The 21,898-nt window shown below is 34.6% G+C and overlaps 1 protein-coding gene across 1 annotated transcript in view; it reads left to right on the top strand.

Annotated features, from left to right (window-relative positions):
* Positions 1-21,898, top strand: part of LOC309623707 (cadherin-10) — a 128,876-nt gene that overhangs the window by 53,782 nt on the left and 53,196 nt on the right. The window contains exons 2-4 of the mRNA XM_082380807.1: positions 14,423-14,717; positions 16,254-16,373; positions 16,821-16,988. Coding sequence (XP_082236933.1) covers positions 14,423-14,717; positions 16,254-16,373; positions 16,821-16,988 — 583 coding nt within the window. The remainder of the gene's footprint in view (positions 1-14,422; positions 14,718-16,253; positions 16,374-16,820; positions 16,989-21,898) is intronic.

The following is a 21,898-nucleotide window of genomic DNA, read 5'->3' as shown; positions in this document are numbered from 1 at the left end:
AAGAGGAACAAAATGTACAACCCCAAAATATACCTCATTGGCTTATTGATTATTTTAAGCTGGTTGTTTTTAAGAAACAGCAGACACAAGTGAAGCTTTGAAAACCGAGTGCAAGTCACCCCCACTCAGCATATTTCTGAAGCCAGGAAAATTCTGAGGGGCTGAGGTGGGCCCATTTTTCCTGGTTTGTCATAGTGCTAGTGAGGAGTTCCCTTACATACCAGGTGAGGAATTCTTTATTCAGATGTTTGGCAGATTTATGCTTCAAAGTTTCCACATGGCATGTTTCTTTGTAAAATACCTTAAGCTTTCAGAAATATACAGTCTGTCAACATAAAACTACTGTGGATATGAGCTGTAGTTTCAGTGAGATATTAAAGCACCTAAGAGATCAGCAATCAGAGATTAGTATGGTAATTATTATAGCCCCCCAGCCCAGGTATCCGAAGAAGCTGAAGCTTGCCACGTTAACTTCAGGACCCATGGAAAGGTCCCAGAAATTTTTATTTAATTGAATTAGGGTGTGGTACAGGCATCAGGGTTTTTAAAAACTCCATCAGGTATTTCTACTGTGCAGCTAAGGCTCTGGAGATATACACAATTTTTGAGAATAGGATGTGTTCATGTTTAAGATGATACTCTCTCCAATTTAATCTGTAAATTCATTGCAATTCCAATCAGATTTTTAGCAAGACTTTTGTTCTTTATTTTTTAGTAGAAAGTAACATGCTGATGTAAAACTACATGTGGTAAGGACCAAGAACCCTCAAGACAATTTTTTAAAGGACAGATAAGGAAGGGTACTTATTTGAATGGATATTAACAATCATTGCAGAGCTTCAGAAATTGAATGTGTTATTAGTAATAATGCTATATTTGTGACAATAGACAGATGGAACAAAATAGAAGGCTGTAAAATGTACCCATGGTTATATAGAAATTTTTTTTGTCTCTCGTCCCTCTGGAAATGTCCTGAGACCCAGGCCAGACATGGATCCCTGGCGGCCCATCTTGGAACCTGCAGCATGTCTGTGAGTGGCCAAAACCTTTCTCAGGGGCTCTCCAGTCCTGCCTCTGGGCCTCACCTGCCCATGATCCAGGAGGAACAACCAAGGCCCGGATCAGGCCTGTGCCGCCTGGGGTGGCCGGCCACATGTGGCTCATCCTGGGGTGCAGTCCAGTGGGAGCCTGCCTGGCTCTGGGGGTTTGGAGACTGTCGGGCAGAGAGGTGGGCCCCAAGGACGAGGCAGCTTCTGGGGGCTGGATATCTGTGGCCCAGCATGATCCAGGGGTACCACATCCATCATGGGCTTCTAGACACCAAAGGCCATGAGGGAGAGTTGACCAGGACAATGCTGAAGACCAGGCCAGTGGCCAGGTTGTTGAGGACGTACTTGACGAGGAAGATGAGTACCGTGCCCACGCAGGTCTGCAGCACCAGGGAGTTGGAGAAGGTGAACTGGGGCCCTGCTCCATGATGGTCTTCAGCTGGGAGGCAGTCCCATTAGCAGCGTGATGCAGCATGAGCTAGGCCTTGGCCATGCTCTTCTTGTTGACATAATTGTCAAAATAAATAAATAATAAAACACACCTGTGCTTATATAGAAAAATTTTAAATGAGTTGGAATTAAGATCAATGGTTTAATAAATATCTGTTGTAAATCCTTACTAGAAAAAGTTGATCTGTTCCTAACACCAAACACACACACACATATACACACAACAATGTGTGTATATGGTAAAAGTGAGCTACATGTCAAAGAAAAGCTTTAAAAATATTAAAAGTGAACAGATTATATGAAAACATAAGTATGACTTTGGGTTAGGTAATCATTCTTGAATAAGGTACAAAAAGGAATAAGCATAAAATAAATTATTGTTAAATTTAACTACATTGAAATTAAACATTCTCTAGGACAAAAGAAACTATTACCTATGTTAAAAGAAACATCCCAGAGTAAAAGAAGAAACATGCAATGATATAACAACAGATTATTAATATTCAGATATATAAAGAATTTCTTACAAATTGAGAAGAGAATGACAGAGCGAGAGAAACAAAGGGAAAAAAGATATGAAAGCACAAAAGCGATACATGAAATCACCTATAAATATTAAGTGAGGAAGTGTGTATCATTCAAAGAAATAGCAAGTGCTAAAGCGAGAGTAGAAATAAACTTAGCATGTTCAAGAAATAGGAAGGTCAGTGTGAGTTCAAGTGGTTAAAGGGAGAATGGAAAGAGTTGAGGCCAGCATGACAGGCCAGGACTACATCACAATGAATGTTGTAAATGAGGGTAAGGCGTTGTTTAGACTGTGTTCTAAATGTAATGGGGAGCCACAGGTGGATTTTGAGCAGAGTAGTGGCTGTACCGATCTGCATTTTTAAATGATCACTCTGGCTAGTGGGTGGAGAGTAACCATAGAAGGATGGAAATAGAGGTGGGGCGACTAGGTGGAAACTTAAGTGACAGATTACAGTGACTTGTATTGGAATGACAGCAGTGGAGGCTGTGAGAAGCAGTTGGAAATACATTTGAAGTCCAAAAGATTTGCTTATGGAATAAACAGGTAGAGTTGGGGGGGAAAAAATCAATGGCCCCTAGGATTTTAGTTTGAAAAACTGGCTTGATAATCATGCAGTTTACTAAAATAAGAGTTAAATTTATGGGAAAGGTGGAAATGAAACATTCTGTTTAGGATAAGTGCTATTACTCACATTGCAAAAATATAAAATATGGAAGGAAAAGAGGCACACAGACTTCAAGATGATGATATGTATAAAGATGTAAGGAAAGGAATGAAAGGGCAGAGAAGGCTTCAACTACTGAATTACAGTTTATTTTAGTTTTATTTTCTTTCTTAAAGCAAAAAGATCCAACATAAATTTGCAAAATATTGACATTTATGGAACTCTGGCACTCACTTGTTTGTTTTATTATTCTCTATGTTTTTCTTTATATTCCATTATATTGGCATCCATTTCTTTTGGGAATTATAGCCAGACTTACAAGCCTAGCGTTGTAGTGGGTGAAGGTGGTGGGGTCCGATGGAAGGTGGGAAGACATCAAGATAAATTATGCTAACTTTGTATTGAGGAATAATAATCATACAGAAAAGTGTGCATATCAAAACTGCACATTTCAATGTATTTTCACAAACCAGTTTAAATTTAGAATCCTTTAAAATTTTATTCCCTCTTCTTTATTTCTATTATGTTATTGTCATGTACTTTATTCCAGCATCCAAAGATATTACTATTATTGTTTTGTATATTCAGTAATTCTTTATATTTACCACATAATTATCATTCTGGTGTTTTCATTCCCTTCACAAATTTTATTTGGGATCATTTTCTTCTGTGAAAACTCCAATTTAATATTCCTTTTACTGAATACTTATTGAGGTAAATACCCTTAGTTTTTGTCCGAAAACATACTTATTTCAACTTCCTTTGAGAAGCCTATTTTTGCACAGTGTAGAATTTCAGGTAGCTCATTATTTTCCATCACTGCTTTAAGATATCTTTCCATCATGTTTTGGCTTCCATCATGTCTTTTCAGAAACAGGCAATCAGACTAATACTTGCTGTTTTGAAGTTAATGTATCTTTTTTGTTCCCAAGTACTTTTACAGTTTTCTCTATGTTTTCAAATTTCAAAAATATGACTATAATGGGATTATTTGTTGTTTTACTTTTATTTATCCTTTTGGAGTTTCTCAGATCTTACTGAATCTGTTTCTTGGTATCTTTCATCAGTTTTTAAAAATTCTTACCCATTTTTTCCTTCAAATATAATTTGCATTCCATTCTCCTTTCTCTCATTCTGGGAATCCAATTTCATGTGTGTTGCAACTTTTGATTCTGTTTCACAGGCATCCAGTGATCTTATCTATTTTTTCTCATAATTTTTTCTCTCTGCATTTCAGGTTTGTATTTTCTATATACCTAACTCCTTGATGGCAATGTCTGCTTACCTTTCAACAGACTAACCTTGTGTTTTACTATATATCCAATCTGCTGTAAAAACTGTCTATAGATTTATGAATGTCAGGCATTGTATTTTTGGTTTAGAATGTTCTTTTGATTCTTTTCTCAATCTCCATTTTTCATCTGCTCTTTCCACTTTTTCCTTACATTTTCAAATATATTATGCATAGTTATCTTTCAATTTTGTCTGCTAAATACAATATGTTAATCATATACAGTCTTTTTCTATTCTGTTTTTACTCTTGTATTGGTTATATGATCTTGCCTTTTTGCATGGATAGTAACTTTTCCTACCATACATTATGTATAATGGGTTATTTTTCACTGGAAAGAATTTTTTGATTGTTTTTTGGATTATTTGCTTATCATCTGTGATCATTAATTTTATGTGTCAACTAGGACATGGTGACCAGTTGTTTGGTCAAACACTAATCTAGATGTTGCTATGGAGGCTTTTTTTTTTTTTTAATGTGATTAACCTTTATAATCAGTAAACTATAATTAAAGCAGATTGCTTTCCATAACGTGGGTGGGCCTCATCCAATCAACTGAAGACCTTAAGAGCAAAACATGAAGTTTCCCAAAGAAAAATGGCTTCTGCCTCAAAACTGTAACAAAGAAACCCAGCCTGAGTTTCTAGCTTACTGGCCTGGCCTGTGGATTTATGACTCAAAATTGCAACATCTACTCTTACAAATTTTGAGATTGCTGTCCTTCCTGATGGATTTCAGACTTTGTATCTTCCACAATCCCATGAGCCAATTCCTTAAAATTCTCCAAACAATACGTAGATATATAGAAAAATGGATGGATATATATATATATATAAAATATATATATAAAAATGTAGATTTCCTATTGGTTCTGTTTCTTTGGTTATAAGGCAAATGATATATCACTACAGTTCAATCAAGAATTGAGGAAGATCAGATTGAATTGCCATTTGGTAAGCCTACGTCTACCACTGTTTATCCCTTTACCAAGATGGTGAACCCTCCAAGTGAAAGTGGGTCCTGTCTCTTTTGCCCCCCAATTCTTCAGGATATTTAGTTTTGCCCTTCAGAAATTCTCAGTTTAGATCTTTAATCGTTAGCTTGATGCTCCTTCAACAATTGACAGAATTCTCCAGGAGGGAATAATCTGTATGTTTTGCCACTTTGCATGAAGAACAACACATTTCTTGCTGTCTTTTCTCTCTGGCAGTGACCATTTTTCAAGGGACCAAATCTGTGAGTCTGTATTTTTAGCCTATAGAAGCACTAAGAATTGTTGAACACTCCTAGGTGCAAAGTCCCTGTAGATCCTCAGGTTCAATGTGACATTCCCTGGAGGGCTTTCAAATTTCACCTCCTCATGAGTCTTTTTTTTTTTTGAACCTAAGAACCACCAGTCTCTGGGAATGTGACAATTATATTCTGGCCTTCAGAAGCTTTCAGCCTGGCCCTTAGCCATCTACAGACTCATAATTCAACAAATGTTTTATGGAAAGACTGGCAATGCATTTGAGGACCTTCACTTCCCCAGTATTTTCACTCCACTACCATGTGAACTCTAAACTCTTTTCTGACTTCTTTTATTCCAGAAGTACCTTCCTGTTGGGACAATCACAGATTCTTACCTCCAAACCCAGGCTTGGAACTGGCAAATTCCCCTGGGGAAAAAGCAGCTGCAAGTCCTCTGTTCACCTCTGAACAATCCTCTCCTCCCAGGTTTTAATCCATTCAGTTACTGTTGTTTACACAGCAATTTGGCCTTAGCAATGTGACTTTTTTCTTTTTTTGTAGTCCAGCTGGATGTTCTATATGTTGTCAGTGGGAATGTCATCCTGCTATTATTACCTAACTACCTTATCCTACTCTTAATTAAATTACAGACGTCTACAATGACTTACCATATGGCTTTAGAGATAAATTTGGATTTGCATTTCTTTCCCTGGCTCTTCACTGAAAAATGTAAATATGTCTCTTGGTAATCCATGTATATATCATATCCCACTGATACCATCTCATAGTTAACTGGAATTTCCAGCTAATTTATAGCCCCAATCTTTTTCAATATGAAGAATAAGATTTTATTTATGTACATCTATGCTTTCAATGTAGAGTAATCACTGATCCCCACTTTTCATTATGGATTTCTAATTCCATTTCACTCCATTCAGAAGAATTTCACTTCTTTCCAAAGAAGTAGCACAAAATGAACTCTTTATTCCTCATGTCTGTGGTATTTGACTCTGATGTCCATTTCCTTTTACAAGTAAATGATTCCTTATTATGTACTGTGAAATGTTAGGAGTCCATGAGAATAGAAAACTCGGTTCTCATCCTCAAAATATATTTGTAGTTCCATAAAGACTTATAAAAATAATAGTTCAAAATTTGAAGTGGTTATAAAATTTTATATGTATATACATATATATAATACCTATATACACATTCATACAAACAGATGCACATGATAATTGGGGCACTAAGGAAAGAGAGGTCAATTCAGCCTTACAAAGGAGTTTGAAAAAATACCTCATACAGGAGATAAGATATAAATAGGATCTTTATCGATGAGTAAGAATTTTCAGGGTGGATAAATCAAGGTAGTGGGGAAGGACACAAGTTGTAGGGGCATGATATTGTCAGATAAGTTTGGGGGCTAGGTTTCCTCATTTGATGAAGATATGAACGTTTCTCCACCAAATGAGCAATCCCCTTTCATAAGGAGAACATCTACCTTGATTTCTTAATTCCTTTTGTATGTGTGTGTGTGTGAGTATGTGGAAAAACATATAAAATCTACCTAGAATAGAAGTTTTTAATTTAGTGGTCTAGGGCTATATTTGTACTCCCTGATACCGCATATTAACATTCTTTTTGTATTTTACACACACACACGGTTTGGAGGTGGGATAGCATTCATAGCCCTTTTTCAGATTCCCATTTCAGTTAGTGTCTTAAAAAAATCCAACAAATGTAAAGATCCAAACCCCTTTTCATTTTCCCTGCCTTGACCATAACCCCTAGAGACAGCAGGCAGCTGCCTAGTCCTTCTCCTTTGGGCATCCAATTATGTACTTGTCAGTCTATAGTTTTCAAGATAAAAGCATCTTTATGAATTAGACTTAGAAACTCAACAGCTTCAAATACTTCCTCTGTAGCAAAATCTCCAAAACTTCTAAGTCCTAAAATGGCACACAGAATTCTCATTACCCTCCTCAATTTAGTTTAGTTCAATCCGATTCAAAAAATACTTATTTAAATAAACTCCTTCAGTGAATAGGTATCCCTAGCCCTCTCCTTCCTTTCATACCTCCTATCATTATACCTTTCTTGTTTAAAAGAAGGAAGGAAAGATTCTCAGCTGCCTGTGAAGCCCATAAAAAAGAGATGATCACCCTTTATTTTTTCTTCTCTGATTTCTGTAGACCTTATTAATCAAAAATGAATCTCTTGATTTTAAATATTTTGCATTTACTTAACAATTTTTAGACATGTATTTACACATACTCCCATATTATAAATCTAAGATGCTTAAGAAGGCTTCACGTTGTGGGGAAAATAAGGTGTGAAATGTTCAATGTTATTTTCACACTGCAAGGGAATACTCTGCATAATTTAGTGATCTTCAAAACTATAGAAGGAAGATGCCAGGCTTCTAAAAGAATATGAACCTTCTCTAAAATATTTCCCCAATAACTCTCTTTGGAAAGGAAAACTAATACAATAATTAGAAAGAATGTGTCTACTGTGTATTATGCATACCATTTATGGTCGTGAAGCAGATAATGCCCTATAAAACTGTGTTTATGGAAAACTTAAATAAATGCCTTCAATGTAGTCTTGGTATCTTTACAGTACCAGGAAAGAAATGTACGAGTTGAGACACTGTAAGATGTGAATTAGCAGCAGTCCTAGCAGGAGATGTCTTTAGAATTTTATAGCACTCTCTGCTAAGAAGTCTGACCTGCTGCAGGGTCTTGAGTAATTCCTAACAGTGTCTAAGAAAGCCCCCCAAACTGCAGGATGATCCAAGATGGGACTCATCAATCAGGGTGGCCCAGAAGCACAAGGCCAACTGTCAGTGGGCTGCACTCTCAGAAGACCAAACAGGAAGAGGAATCTCTAGCTTTTGAATCTGGATGCCCCCTGGAGTTTGTACTCCTGGGGGAGATCTCCAGAGAACTCTGTCAAATGTGGAAAACAAACCACTTGATTTTTTTTTGCCAGACACTAAATTAAACAGACAACATTGCCCGTCAATCATTTAATCCTCTATACTTGCTTCTGGTCCCAGAAAGAAATTGTTCAGAAAATTGTTTATTAATCTAAGTCATATATATGGGGTATTTTTAAATTATTGTAGTTGTTTTTACAGTCCATTCCATTGATAGATAAGCTTAATTTCTCCTCTCCATTTCTATTTTTGAAGAAAAAATTGTTTCATTGGGATTCATAAAAATTGATGTATATTTTTCCATATCATTAATATTAAAATAATGCTCCATCTTACTCTGTAAATGTCACACACTCCAATTCAAGATTTGCCCCCCCTCCCTTTTTTCCCCTAGTCTCAACAAAATGAGTAACTACTTATTTATTTCTGACCAGATTGTGTTTATTTGCTTTAACATGCTTTCAGCTGTTTTCTGGTGCTGGACCATCTTCACTGGTATTTTTTTATTGGATGCAAACTTAAAGTTACCTGATTCAATGCCTTATTTTCCATTTGATATTATGTTACTCACTAGAGCAATTAGAGCAAAATGCTAATGATGATGGTACCAGAATAGCATAGCATATTAGCCATATTCTGGATTTTTTTAAAAAAACCAATATAGACTATATTGGCTGTTTGAAAGAACAGCAGGCATAAAATTATCACTGTGCGTTAGAAAATCTATTCAACAATTTCTGATATTCTGAAGTTAATGAATACACACAAACAAGAAATTGTTAAACTCAGATAGTGTATCTTATAGTCCTTTGGATTCATTTATCAAAATGTATCCTTCAAAGAACTAGTCTAACCATTATAAATACAATCCTAATATAATTCTACAAATATAATTCTAATTTTCTCTACTGTCTTTTCCCAGTGTTGGGGATCAAACCAAATACCAACGATGACCAATATCTAAAAGTGTATCAGTATTCTGAATGAGAAAGAATCTCACACAGCAACATAAATTCCTCTGAACTAGTAATCAGACTTTTACTGGCAGTATTGAAAGATACGTTTTTTTACGTTTTAAAACTTGTTCATTTTTCTTCCAGCCAAGGAGGAAAGTATAAGATAAAATCTTTTATCAGTTATCCTTTTGGTAACAAATTACTTAAATTCCCTGTACTTCATAGATCAATACTCTGATTGCTTTTATAGTATTTTCAAGCTTAATGTGAGAAACTGAAAAATAAAAATGAACTGATATTAAGAAGTAAAAGTTCCACCAACAAAGCACTGATCCTCAAGTGTAATCTTAATTTAACGCCTGTGTGATAAAAAATTGATTGGATCTCAGTTTCTTCCTCTTAAAAGTAAAGATGGCCTTACACTAGATAAGCCACAAGACCCCTTTTAGCTTACAAACTTCGTTTTAGACAAATATATTAAAATGAATGCTTTACATGAAATGTTATAAAAACCTGCCACATTTAAAATTACTAGGCTTTCATTAAATAATTGGCTGTTAAAATATTTATTTAAATTCAGTGGATTGTATAGTTTTAATTATTAAACTAATCAATATAAGCAAATGAGTTATAATTAACCACATCCAAATTTAAAAAGTTAAATAATAGGAAAATGACTTTTAAGTGTGCATAGTACCAGTTGTTCTGTTTTCATTAATTGTCATGTACCTTGCCATGTCCTTTATCTGCTTGTGAATTTACAAGGAACACAGCAGGTTGTGAATTTTTAATAGGCTTTCCTCAAGGAAAGAAAAGGTCAGTATTAACATAAAATTCTTCTTAAGGATTTGTGGCACAAATGTTTCACACAGGGGTTACTGAGGAACTAAAGCCACAATAATCTGATATTTTTTTCTATGTTTAAAGAAACCTTAATATCTCACATAATAAAATAGCACAAGGTCAAATCAATATAAAATTTATTTCAGAGTAGACGCTTTAAGTTATTTAGCACTTGATCCATAATCCCACTTCTCAATAGCACAAACAACTAACTGATTTTGTTTAATTAAATATTTAATAAATCCAAGTATTGATAACTAATATCCAAATGAAAAAAGGAAGAGTAGTGAGAAAGCTACAGTTATAAGGACTAACCCCTGTCTGATCATTGCTTAGTAAATGAGTTGGAATGTAAAATAAAATTTTATCACACACACAAGGAATGACGGAGAGAGACAATACCAGGGTAAGGAGGGAAGAGTATGCAAAAGAAGAAATAATTACAATAATAAAGAGAAACTTGAAAAAGAGAGAGGGAGCTTAGGTGGAGGACTATAATTAAAGAACTTTGTCCATTGGTCTCTTTCTGTAACTTTTAGAAAATCAGCATCATCATCATACCCCTTAGTAGTTAACTCTGTCTCCCATCAGGTTCACCTGGGGCAGAAAGCAACTTCCCAAGTCTTAGGACATCTAGAAATGCATGTCTCTGCCTCATAGTATATATCAATTGCAGTCTCTTTACTTGTCCAATTCTCAAATATGTTTATTTAAATAATATTTCAATAAACATAGACTAATGTCAAGCCCCCAAATATGGTCATTTTTGTCCTTTTTTATTCTAGTGTTAGTGTTCCATTGTTTCCCTCTGTAAGAAAAGAAAATGCTTTTTCTTTTCTTTTATGCAGGCTCTCACAGTTCAAGAAAAAAATTATTATGTCTGGTTTCTTAAAAGCAACATTTATAAATTCATAGATCTAATTCATTTCTCTTAATTATGAGAAGGTAGAAATCCTTTCATTTCCGACTCACGAAACCAACAGTCCAGCTTCCAGCCCTCATCTCTTTGATTCCCAACTATCATGTTCAATTTTCTAATCCAACGGAAACTGCCACCCTATGTGGTCCAATTACAAGATTTAATTTTCACTCTCTGTAGTATAAGTGAAGGTAAAAATCCTGCTGTGATTCATATTGCAAAACTGAGCTTTATAAAAATTAAAATCTCACTATACTAGCAACTTTTTTTTTGCACGTCTAACCAATTAGAAGAGCAGAACTGGTCTTAATGATTCCCATCTTGTCTTATTTCCTTCTCCACTCTGAATCTACGTTCTATATTCATCCAGTGTTCTTTATGAGGTGTAAAATTTGTAAAATGCAAAAATAAATCCCAGGTTTTAACCTCTACTCATTCTTTATCACATAACTTAGGTGATATATGCTTAAGGAAATCCTCACTCATTCCTGTAGGCTAGTTTAGGGACTATCCTGTGAATTTCCATTACACACTGTGTTTGAATCTTCCATAGCACCAGGATGGAATTGTTCATTTACTTTTAGAACTACCTGATTCTTATGAGAGTAAATAAATATTTCTCAATTAAAATTGTTGAATGAATAGGCAATAAACATCATAACTGTCCAGTACAAATCACAAAGTTATATGATCAGATGATTGATAATATCAATAATCTTTTCTTGAACTATTTTGATTCCCAGACAGAATAAGAAATATGCAATGCTTATATCTGTCATTTGGAAAATTGCCACATTATTGTACATTTATATAATTGGAAAGTTTCCCAGCAACTTTGTGCATTTTCAGTTACTAAAAAGCTTCAGTCTTGTGACTTTTTGAGAGTAGTTCCCTGGACAACACAGTCATATGTTACTTCTGAGAGCCGTTTAGTTAAAAGCAGATATTTCTTGTTTCTCAACCTTACTTTGTTGTTTATGAATAGCTAAAAATGCAGTAAAAAATTATTTGTTACCTGACTTCTATATCTTTTTCTCCAAGTATGTATCCATTTGGGGTTTTTTTCCTATTATATCTGTAATAATGAGTTATTTATCCAAAAATCAGCAAAATGGAGTTTGATCCATATTTAATGGCTAAATGCTGATTATTACAAACCATTAACAAAAATATAGACTGCTTTTGTAAACCCAGCAGTTGTATATAATATATTGTATTACATATATATTGTATTACCTAACCAGTAATAAAATATATTGGGGAAGGGGGTTAAATATTCATTTAATTTAAACAATTTTGATATCCACATAAAAATGTTTTCACAGCCAAGTTCATTGATATAAGCTCCTATAAAGAAAAAGAAACTTTCAAATAAAGTAACAAAATTCTACTTTAAAGAGAATATAATCAGTGTAATACTTCTATAGGTAAATAGATAAAAATTTTTGTTGATTTAATCATCTAAAGAGCAAAAGTCAAACCTACTTAGATAAATATCTAACTCTATAATATTTTGCATAATGGAAGGATATTGTCTCCAGTTTTTATTTTTCTAAGCTACAGGTCAGTATGCCTATTCCAATTTATTACTATGTTTTATATGAATATTAAAAAAGACAACATGCTACAAATGAACTTATTTACAAAACAGAAACAGACTTACAGACATAGAAAACAAACTTATTACCAAAGGGGAAGGAAGGAGAGGGATAAATCAGGAGTATGGGGTTAACAGATACACACTACTATATACAAAATACATAAACAATGAGGGTTTACTGTATAGCACAGGAAACTATATTCAATATCTTGTAATAACCTATAATGGAAAAGAATTTAAAAAAGAATATATAACAAAATCACTTTGCTGTATACCTGAAACTAACACAATATTGTAAAACTATACCTCAAATTTAAAAAAGACAACATGTGCATGATGATATCTAATTTATAATATATGCTTTATCAAAACTTAGAAAATCTACACATTCTTTTTCTATTTCTTAGCAGATGAAAAGCAAAATAAAAATTTTAAAGCATAATCTCTTACTGCAAATAAGGAAACATGATCTTAGCATTAAAAAAAATATTTATTGGTGTGGTGGTACAATTAGAGAAAAACTTACAATCCTTGTGTTTTACAAAGGCATGCATGGCTAAGTCTCTCCCTCAGGGTATGAATTCCATGACAGGCAAGGGGATATTCACATCTGGAACCCGCACATCCATTTGCAGACCATCCTTGAAGTACTCGGGACCCATTATTCCCTGCCCAAACATCCTTGAACTTGCTTCTAGATCCTGGAGAGTCTCTTCTCCAAGTCAGTCTACCAACGGCCAGATTTACCCATTTTTATATGTACCCTTAATCCTGAGGGCTGGCCTAGTGTGCATCTGTTAAAAAAGGATATACAATCACCCCTCCACATCTGTGGGCTCAGTGTCTGTAGATTGAACCAACCACAGGTGGTAAACATAGTGCACAATCCATGGGTGGTTGAATCCATGGATGCTGAACCCATGGATACCGAGGGCTGACTGCATTATGCCATTTTATGTAAGGGATTCAAGCATCCTTGGATCTTGGTATCCACGGGGGTCCTGGAACCAATCCCCCATCCACCACAGGGCAATTGTGGATGGAATTTGCCCATGACACATGGGGTCCTGGACAAGCGTTAGCACTGGGGTGGGATGTGGACTAAGCTGATATATCCACATGAATGCATGCCAAGCTCTTTGACGTGATGACTAGATTGTGGAAGATGAGTGTTGTGGGCATAAGCAAGGAGGCAAGAAAAAGGCTTGCCCTACATTGCATTGTTTCTACACAGAACTTGTTGTTTGCAGTTGTTAAGAAGATAGATTTGACAAGGTAGGAGACTAGATAGAGCATATTTTATTTTACAGTTTATTAATTTGATTTATAACTTTAAAATATATAGGCAGGTGTTATATAGACATCTATTTGTACTCTTGCTCTGAACCCCACAAATATTTCTGGGGCAGTTGTCATTCGTGTGAATCAGAGAATGATGGGTAGGGTTTCTAACATAGAAGCCATGTCTCATGCAACTTTGCCTGTCTAACAGTTCTTAAAATATTGCTAATTCCAATAATTAATAATAAGTTTACAGGAAGTAAATTTCTTGCATAATATGAGAGTAAAAGAATTTTCCACTCACAGAAAGAGATGAGAGAAGCAATGTTTACACCAGCATATCAAGACTAATGACTTATGTCTTTGTCAGGAGTTATTTGCCTACGGAAATGGTTATTTACCAAGCAAAGCAAAGAAAGGAGCTGTGTTTGGTTTATTTTTATTACTTTTTTCCATTTAGAATAAAAATCACACTGATATGTAAAAGGCTAGTCCTATTGTTTACAGCATATAGATGAGTGTGATCATACTTATTCAACTCTTATTTCAAGAACTAAGATAACTGACCCCATTTTTCAAAGATGTGACTTGAGAGACCTTCTTTGAATTCTTTCTGCATTATGTATCTTTAGACATTATCATGGATATGCTCATTTTTATTCCCCCTAGCTTCATTCAGACCAAGATAAAGGAGATGGATCCCTCAAATATATTTTATCTGGAGATGGAGCTGGTACTCTTTTCATTATTGATGAAAAAACAGGTGACATTCATGCCACAAGAAGAATTGATAGGGAAGAAAAGGCCTTTTATACTCTACGCGCACAAGCTATTAACAGAAGAACTTTGAGGCCAGTAGAACCGGAGTCTGAGTTTGTGATCAAAATCCATGATATCAATGACAATGAACCAACGTTCCCAGAGGAAATTTATACGGCGAGTGTTCCCGAAATGTCTGTTGTAGGTAAGTTCATTTACAGTGTTTATGATGGTATTCAAAAAGTATAAAAAATAATTATCAAGAAATTCTTAAAATATTATGATCAATTACTTGAAATCATATTTGATTCCCTGCTAAGAGTGCGTGTTTAATTTTCTGAATTATGAAATGAGTCAGGAAAAAGAAAGGATGAATGCATTTCTCACTTCCTATGGGTTTGTAACTTTCTACAACACAATAAATAGACACTTCCTTCAAAAATCCAAGAAAATACCATTGACCTTCAGTAGAAAACTATGAAAATGCAAATTTTTGTCGCATGGATTTGGAGAACAGCTGTGTAAAGTCCTGACTCCAAATATATTATAAGTACACTTAGAACACCATAAACATAGTCTAGAGTCTTTACATATATACTCTAGTCATAATTTGCCTAAAGAGTTTGTCTGGATTACCTAGATGTTATGAACATTGGAATTAATTAGATTTTCTATCACTTCATATTAAATATTTTAAAACATCCTTTCAATTTAACCATTATATATAAAACTCTGCTGATATAAATCTCTTATTCAAATAAACCAGTTGAAAATCAACAGCTAATCACAAACTGATACAGAATTTAAAGTTAGGCTGCAGAAGCAGTAAGACAGAAGGCTTGAAAAAACTGGAAGTATAACATTCAAGAAAATAGACTTCCTTTTTCAATGTAAATAAATGGAAGGTGTATTTGTAGGCAAAGAAAGTTAAGATTGATTTCATGTTTTTGCTAAATAGAGAACCACAGAAAATTAAACATCAAAAAACAATAACATTTTTTAGAGATAATGTATTTGGATTTAGTAGAATAGATCATTTCTCAAATGTGGGAGAAGTATAAACTGATGAAACAATTCTGATACATTTTTTCCTTGTAACAATTTTAATAGAAAATATCCAACTGCAGTTCTCAAAAGCATTGTTCAGAGATTATTATTTAATATTTACTTCACTAAATCCCAAGGACTTTTGGCAATCACCTTAATATAAAGCCCTTTTATATATTTTGAACTTTATTAAATAGCTTCTAATAGTTCTTGGGACTTGGGATCATCTTGGATTGTTTCTAAATTTAGAATTTAATCTATTCATAAAATCATATTCTAGAACAGATGTTAATTATTTTTATAGTTAATTAGTGGAGAGAGAGAAAAAACAGCATACTTACTCCTTTGTGATTAGATATGCCCTTTACACAAAACAAATCTATTATGTGAAAATGAATTTAAATATCAAACCCGAGCATTTGTAAAGTGTCTGCATTTATTATAATCTGATACACTGTAGCATTATCTATTGCATGCATGAAAATACACCTGTTGGCTAAATAAAATATGTTGTTGAATTCAAAGTTCATCTATAATACGCTATATGTGTATTATTTTCATCTAAATTATATATGAATGTTTCTTTAAGAGGTCATTATTAAAGCCAAAAGTCATTGAAGTCTTCCATGAAAACCAGTGCTTTTGCTCCTCCTTCTGGTACTGTGCAGAACTAAGCTGAATTTGGATACTTCAGGTACTTCTGTGGTGCAAGTCACAGCTACAGATGCCGATGACCCTTCCTATGGGAACAGCGCCAGAGTCATTTACAGCATACTTCAAGGGCAGCCATATTTCTCTGTGGAACCTGAAACAGGTCAGGAATCATGAATCAGTGTTTGTTCATTTAGTAGTCTTTATGATCTTTATAAGTAAAAAAAAAAAAAAAAAAGGTGGGAAAATAAGAACAAAATCCTAACATTAATACTCACAGAAGAGTGATGATGCCACAGTTAAAGATTTAAGAACTCAAAGTTGAATGATCGAGCGAGCTAATGGGAATATACCTGCTTTTATGTTTTTGCATCTGGGTTTAGGGCACTAGACAGCACATACGATATTCTTTAGGAAATAGAAAAACATCACAAATCGGAAAATATTTACATAGAATCACTTTTACAATTTCTAGACAATAAAAATTAATAGCAAAAGCGTTTTCATCTTTCAAAAATCACTACTATTTTGGATTTACAATTTGTGAGCTTAATCAACTAATAATTGAGATTTTAATGAGCATAATAAAAGGTTTTCCATTTTCTTCAAGGTATCATCAGGACTGCTTTACCAAACATGAACAGAGAAAACAGGGAGCAGTATCAAGTGGTCATCCAGGCCAAAGACATGGGTGGCCAGATGGGAGGCTTATCGGGGACCACCACTGTCAACATCACGCTGACAGACGTCAATGACAATCCGCCACGCTTCCCCCAGAGTAAGCTGTCTTTAATGGTGTTTGTGCAGGGCAAAAGCTTTAGAGTAAAAAAAGAAAAGAGGAGAAAAAGCAATTGTCAATCATTTCATTTAAAACAGACCAAAAATGTGCTACAAAAATGAAGAAAAAAAAATATGTATATGCTGATGAATTCACTGTTATCAAGAGATAAAAGTTAAATATTTCAAACATAGTTCATTCAGAGACAGAGGGATCTATGATCACAAAACCTCTCCATATATATACATATACACATGCAAGCTTACATATATACTGTCTCTCTCTCTCTTTCTATATATATATATATATATATATATATATATACACATATACATATATATACTCTATCATCTAAGAACTATTTCTGTCAGCAAAGGAAATGTTTTATTAAAAAAAAAAACTAAATTATACTTCTACAATGAATGTGTTTATTTCTACTTAGAATTTAATAAAGAAGATTCTAACTTGAGGGTAAAATTTTTCAATAAAATAACTAATTTGCCATATTGTAAGAACTTAGCCAGAAAGAACTACATAGGGGGAACCTTACAAACTAATCAGACTTCCATTTAATATCACTGTGTCAGACTTGCATGTAATATCTGTGTTTGGAATGGCAATCATACTAAAACATTTTGTATTTCTGATGTATTTCTAGACTTATTTTGTGGTTTAGAATGAAACCTTCAAATTCTCAAAATAGGTCAAGAAGAAGTTAAGAACCATTAGCTTCTGACCATATAATTACATTTATTTATTCTCCTTTCTTATGCAAATTTGGTATACATGCAGCTAGAGAGGATGGTATTGGGTCTCAGTGGACACCGCCAAGACTCAGCCAATTTCCTGCTAATCTAAAAGACCCTTTACTTCAAGATGGAATCTCACGTTGTTAGGAAATGTGGCATAAAACACAGGCTTTAGTATGATCTGTGTTTTTAATTTTTAACATTTGCTGTGTATTAACTTCTAAATTGATATCCCAATTTTAGTTTGTTTGTTTTTTGCCTTAAATAACTTTGTGATAAAGTATTAAAGTATAAAAAGCAATAGCTTTCTGTGATATTTATATCTTTATACTAAAGGCCATTGCACAGAAAGAATTATAGTCTAAGAATTCACTGTATTATTTTGACTCTTTAAAAGCATTTCACCTCTTTTCTTGTACTATTTTTATCTAACTTTGATTATACACATGATTTTAGTTGAATTGTCTAAAATCACATGTGTGGAAAGATTATACAATTCAGAGAGAATATTCTTGAGTGGACTCATCATATGCTTATGTATTTTTATGATATTTTGTTGGATATTTAAGGTACATGCTCCTCAGGATTGCTACTGTGGCGTTTGGCCCAAAACACAGAGAAGGGTGTTCGCTTGTGCTGTTTTCAAATTATCAGGTTTCAACTTCAGGTTACCTTTAGCATCTGCAGGGAAAAGCAAACCAATAATAAATCTTTATAGTTCTTTTAGAACAGGTCTAAAGACATGCCTCGTTGCACTACAATTTAAATTTCACATTTTATATGTATTTCTAACCACCTCTTAGCATGAGCCTGTTACCAGGAGAATGGACATGCAAATCTAGGAGAACAAACCGTTAAGTGGTTGCATAATCCACAATGAGCAAAAATATTTGTGAAAAAAGTATTTTATGAGTAATAAATGACCATTAAGAGGATTATTATAGTTTAAATTCTCAGGAACATATATACACATGTGTCCAAAATACAGTCCATTTAAAAATTATACATTTGATAAGCAAATTAATAGATTCTAACTAAATGGAAAAACTAGACATTTGAAAGATGAAAATATCTGATAAAAATTTATTTTATCATTTTTCTTCTACTGGAACACCTTTATTAATTCATTCACTAATTACTTTCTTTTCTTTTGTTAAGTCAGAATTTGTGGTTGGTATCTGGTAGGCACATTACACAAGCCTGACATAATAATAATAGTAATAATAATTAAAAAAAGAAACAGCAATAGCATAACATGTTTTCTGAATGGCGTTTTTATTTCACCCTGTATCAGGTTATTTACTGACCTACTTTATTTTATCAAAACAACTCATTGAGGTCAGTATTCTGATCTCCATTCTACAAATGAGAAAACGAACATTATAGACATTAAGGCCGAACTGCAAGTAATGGCAGAGGTGGTTTGAAGTCCATGACCAACTCCAGATGTACAACACAATATATTACGAGAAGTTTTAGAGCACCCTGTATCTTGTCTCATTATTTTTTAATTATAGATGGAAACATAATTTACGGATCTTTATTTTCTCAATTATCTTTTCTCCTATGAATATTTGCAACCATATCTTACTGTTGGGAACACTCAGTCATGGCAATTAAAATGTTACTTGATAGTCTAAGTCACCTAACATGTGGAAAACTAGTTTTTAATTTCTCATATCATTTCATTAAATAGCCAAGGTTTGGAGGGAGTTCCACAGCTTATGAAGACCTTCATATGTAGCATATCACTGAAACTCACAACTAACTTGTGTAGACTCATTGTTATTATCATTATACCCAACATACAGAAGAAGTAAAGGAGGTTCAGGGTGGAAATAATAAAGAGGACAAACTAGTACTGCCTAATAGAAATGTGCAAACCAAAAATGTGTGCCACAATAGTAATTGTAAATTTTCTATCAGCCATATTAAAAAAATAAAATAAGCAGGAGACATTTATTTTAATCATATGTTTTAACCCAATATTATCCTTTAAACATATCATCAATATAAAACTTATTCAGATGTTTTACATTCTCTTATTCCATAATTCTTTGAGATACACTCTTTCATTAAGTATTTTCCAGTTACATCAAGGCTCAAGTGGGACTAATGACATTTCCAGCCAATAGCTGCATGAGGGTCAGTGGCTTGGCCAGTGGCTGCCACATGGGCCAGTTCAGCACAGACTGTGGAGGCATCCTCTTGAATCCCAATGCTGTCTTCTTCACTTAGTAGCTTTTTCACCTTGCTCCACTGAACCGACCTTTTAGTAGAAAGGTGCCATTTCAGTGCCTTTCAGTAAAACTGGAGAGCAGTGCCTACCCCATGGAGTGGGAAGACTGAATAATTTAAAGCAGGGGTCCCCAACCCCCTTGCAGTCAGCGGCCTGTTAGGAACCAGGCCACACAGCAAGAGGTGAGCATTGGGGGAGCGAGCAAAGCTTCCTCTGCCACTCCCTGTAGCTCCCCATCGCTCGCATGACTGCCTGAACCATCCCCCCAACCCCGTCCATGGAAAAATTGTCGTCCATGAAACTGGTCCCTGGTGCCAAAAAGGTTGGGGACCGCTGATTTAAGGTATATGAAACGCTTGACTCAGTGGCTGGCACTAGTGTATTTATGTGCTCTGTAATACTGATTTGTGCAAGTACTGCTGTATTATTATTATTTTTCAATATTATAAAAGTAGAGTCAAAACTTAAACTTTCATACAGATTGATCCAAATTCCACATTTCCCAATATGGTACATCTGCGGAAGATAAAAATCTCCATCATTTGGAGGGGACAAGGACAAATGAAAGCCCACATGTCCTCCTTCATTGTTTAGCTTATTTATTGTGTGGGTCTATAACAATCATTCTCAATCAGGGACGGTTTTGTCCCCCAAAGGACATTTAGCAAGGTCTTAAGACATGTTTGTTTGTCTCAACTGGTGGTACTACTGGCATCTATTGGGTGTAAGCTAGGGTGCTGCTAAACATCCCTACAATTCACATGACAAAGAATGACCTGGCCCAAAATGTCATCAGAGGTGAGGTTGAGAAACTTGGATATTATCTGAGGAACTGTTCAAGTGAAATCAGAAATTTTTTTGTCTAAAATTATTTATTGAGAACACTCTTGCACCAAACATTATTTTAGAAACAAGACATATGAATATTGTTAAAAAAAAAAACTGTTTTTTTGTCCCTATGACCTTTCATTAAAGCAGGGGAGGCAGATGATACATAAGAAAACAATTCTGTACATGCAAGGTATTGGCTCAGTTCTGGTTAAAAAGAGGAACACAAGTGTTCCAAGGGAGAGGATAAGGGAAGGTCTTGCTCAAGAGGTGATATTTCATCCAAACACTGCAAGATGGAATAGACTCACCATACAAAGAGATGGGAAAGTCCTTCAAGCAGAGGGAACAGAATATGGAAAACCCTGAGTTGGAAGTTGAATGATGTTGAATGGAAGTTGAATATTAAGAAATGAAGACCAGTGTGGTTGGATCTTACCAAACAACAAGGAGGTTAGTGAGAGATTAGATCAGGGAGCCCTACACTCACAAGAACATTGGCAATAGTCAATTATTGTTGGAATTAACAAACACATAACTGTGTGCCTGATCTAAGTTACCATTATACTCTTGTGGTTTTAGAGGTATATAAATATGTGAACATTTATAGGACATGTACACCTTAGTATGATTCTAAAAGAGAGGCAATGGATTAGAAGGCTGGGGTGCACCTGAAAACTGAGTTCCAAAAGTCTTTTAGGTTCTTTTGCTCCAGATATTAAATTGTATTTTCACTACCAAAACAATATCTCTGTTGAAATTATTTCAGAATCCTGGATTACTTCAAGTGACTTTAATTTTAAAAACAATTAGTGAAGAAAAAAGTCTATTGCTTACCTTCCACCCATAAGCACTGTGCTTGCAATTAAGCCCATGAAGGTTAATAAGTTTTGTTACCTTTTCAGGGCCCGAGAGTGGGCTCTTGTCTAACACTCTGAAATGAATTGTCCGAGGAGACACACATACCGACAAAGCAAAAGACTTTATTGGGAAGGGGCATCTGGGCGGAGAGCAGCAAGATAAGGGAACCCAGGAGAACTGCTCTGCCATGTGGCTCACTGTCTCAGGTTTTATGGTAATGGGGTTAGCTTTCC

This window comes from Balaenoptera borealis (genome assembly GCF_965194805.1).
Source record: "Balaenoptera borealis genome assembly, chromosome: 2".
NCBI lineage: Eukaryota > Metazoa > Chordata > Mammalia > Artiodactyla > Balaenopteridae > Balaenoptera > Balaenoptera borealis.
Note: the sequence above shows the minus strand (reverse complement) of the source record. Positions and strands in the feature narration are given on the sequence as shown.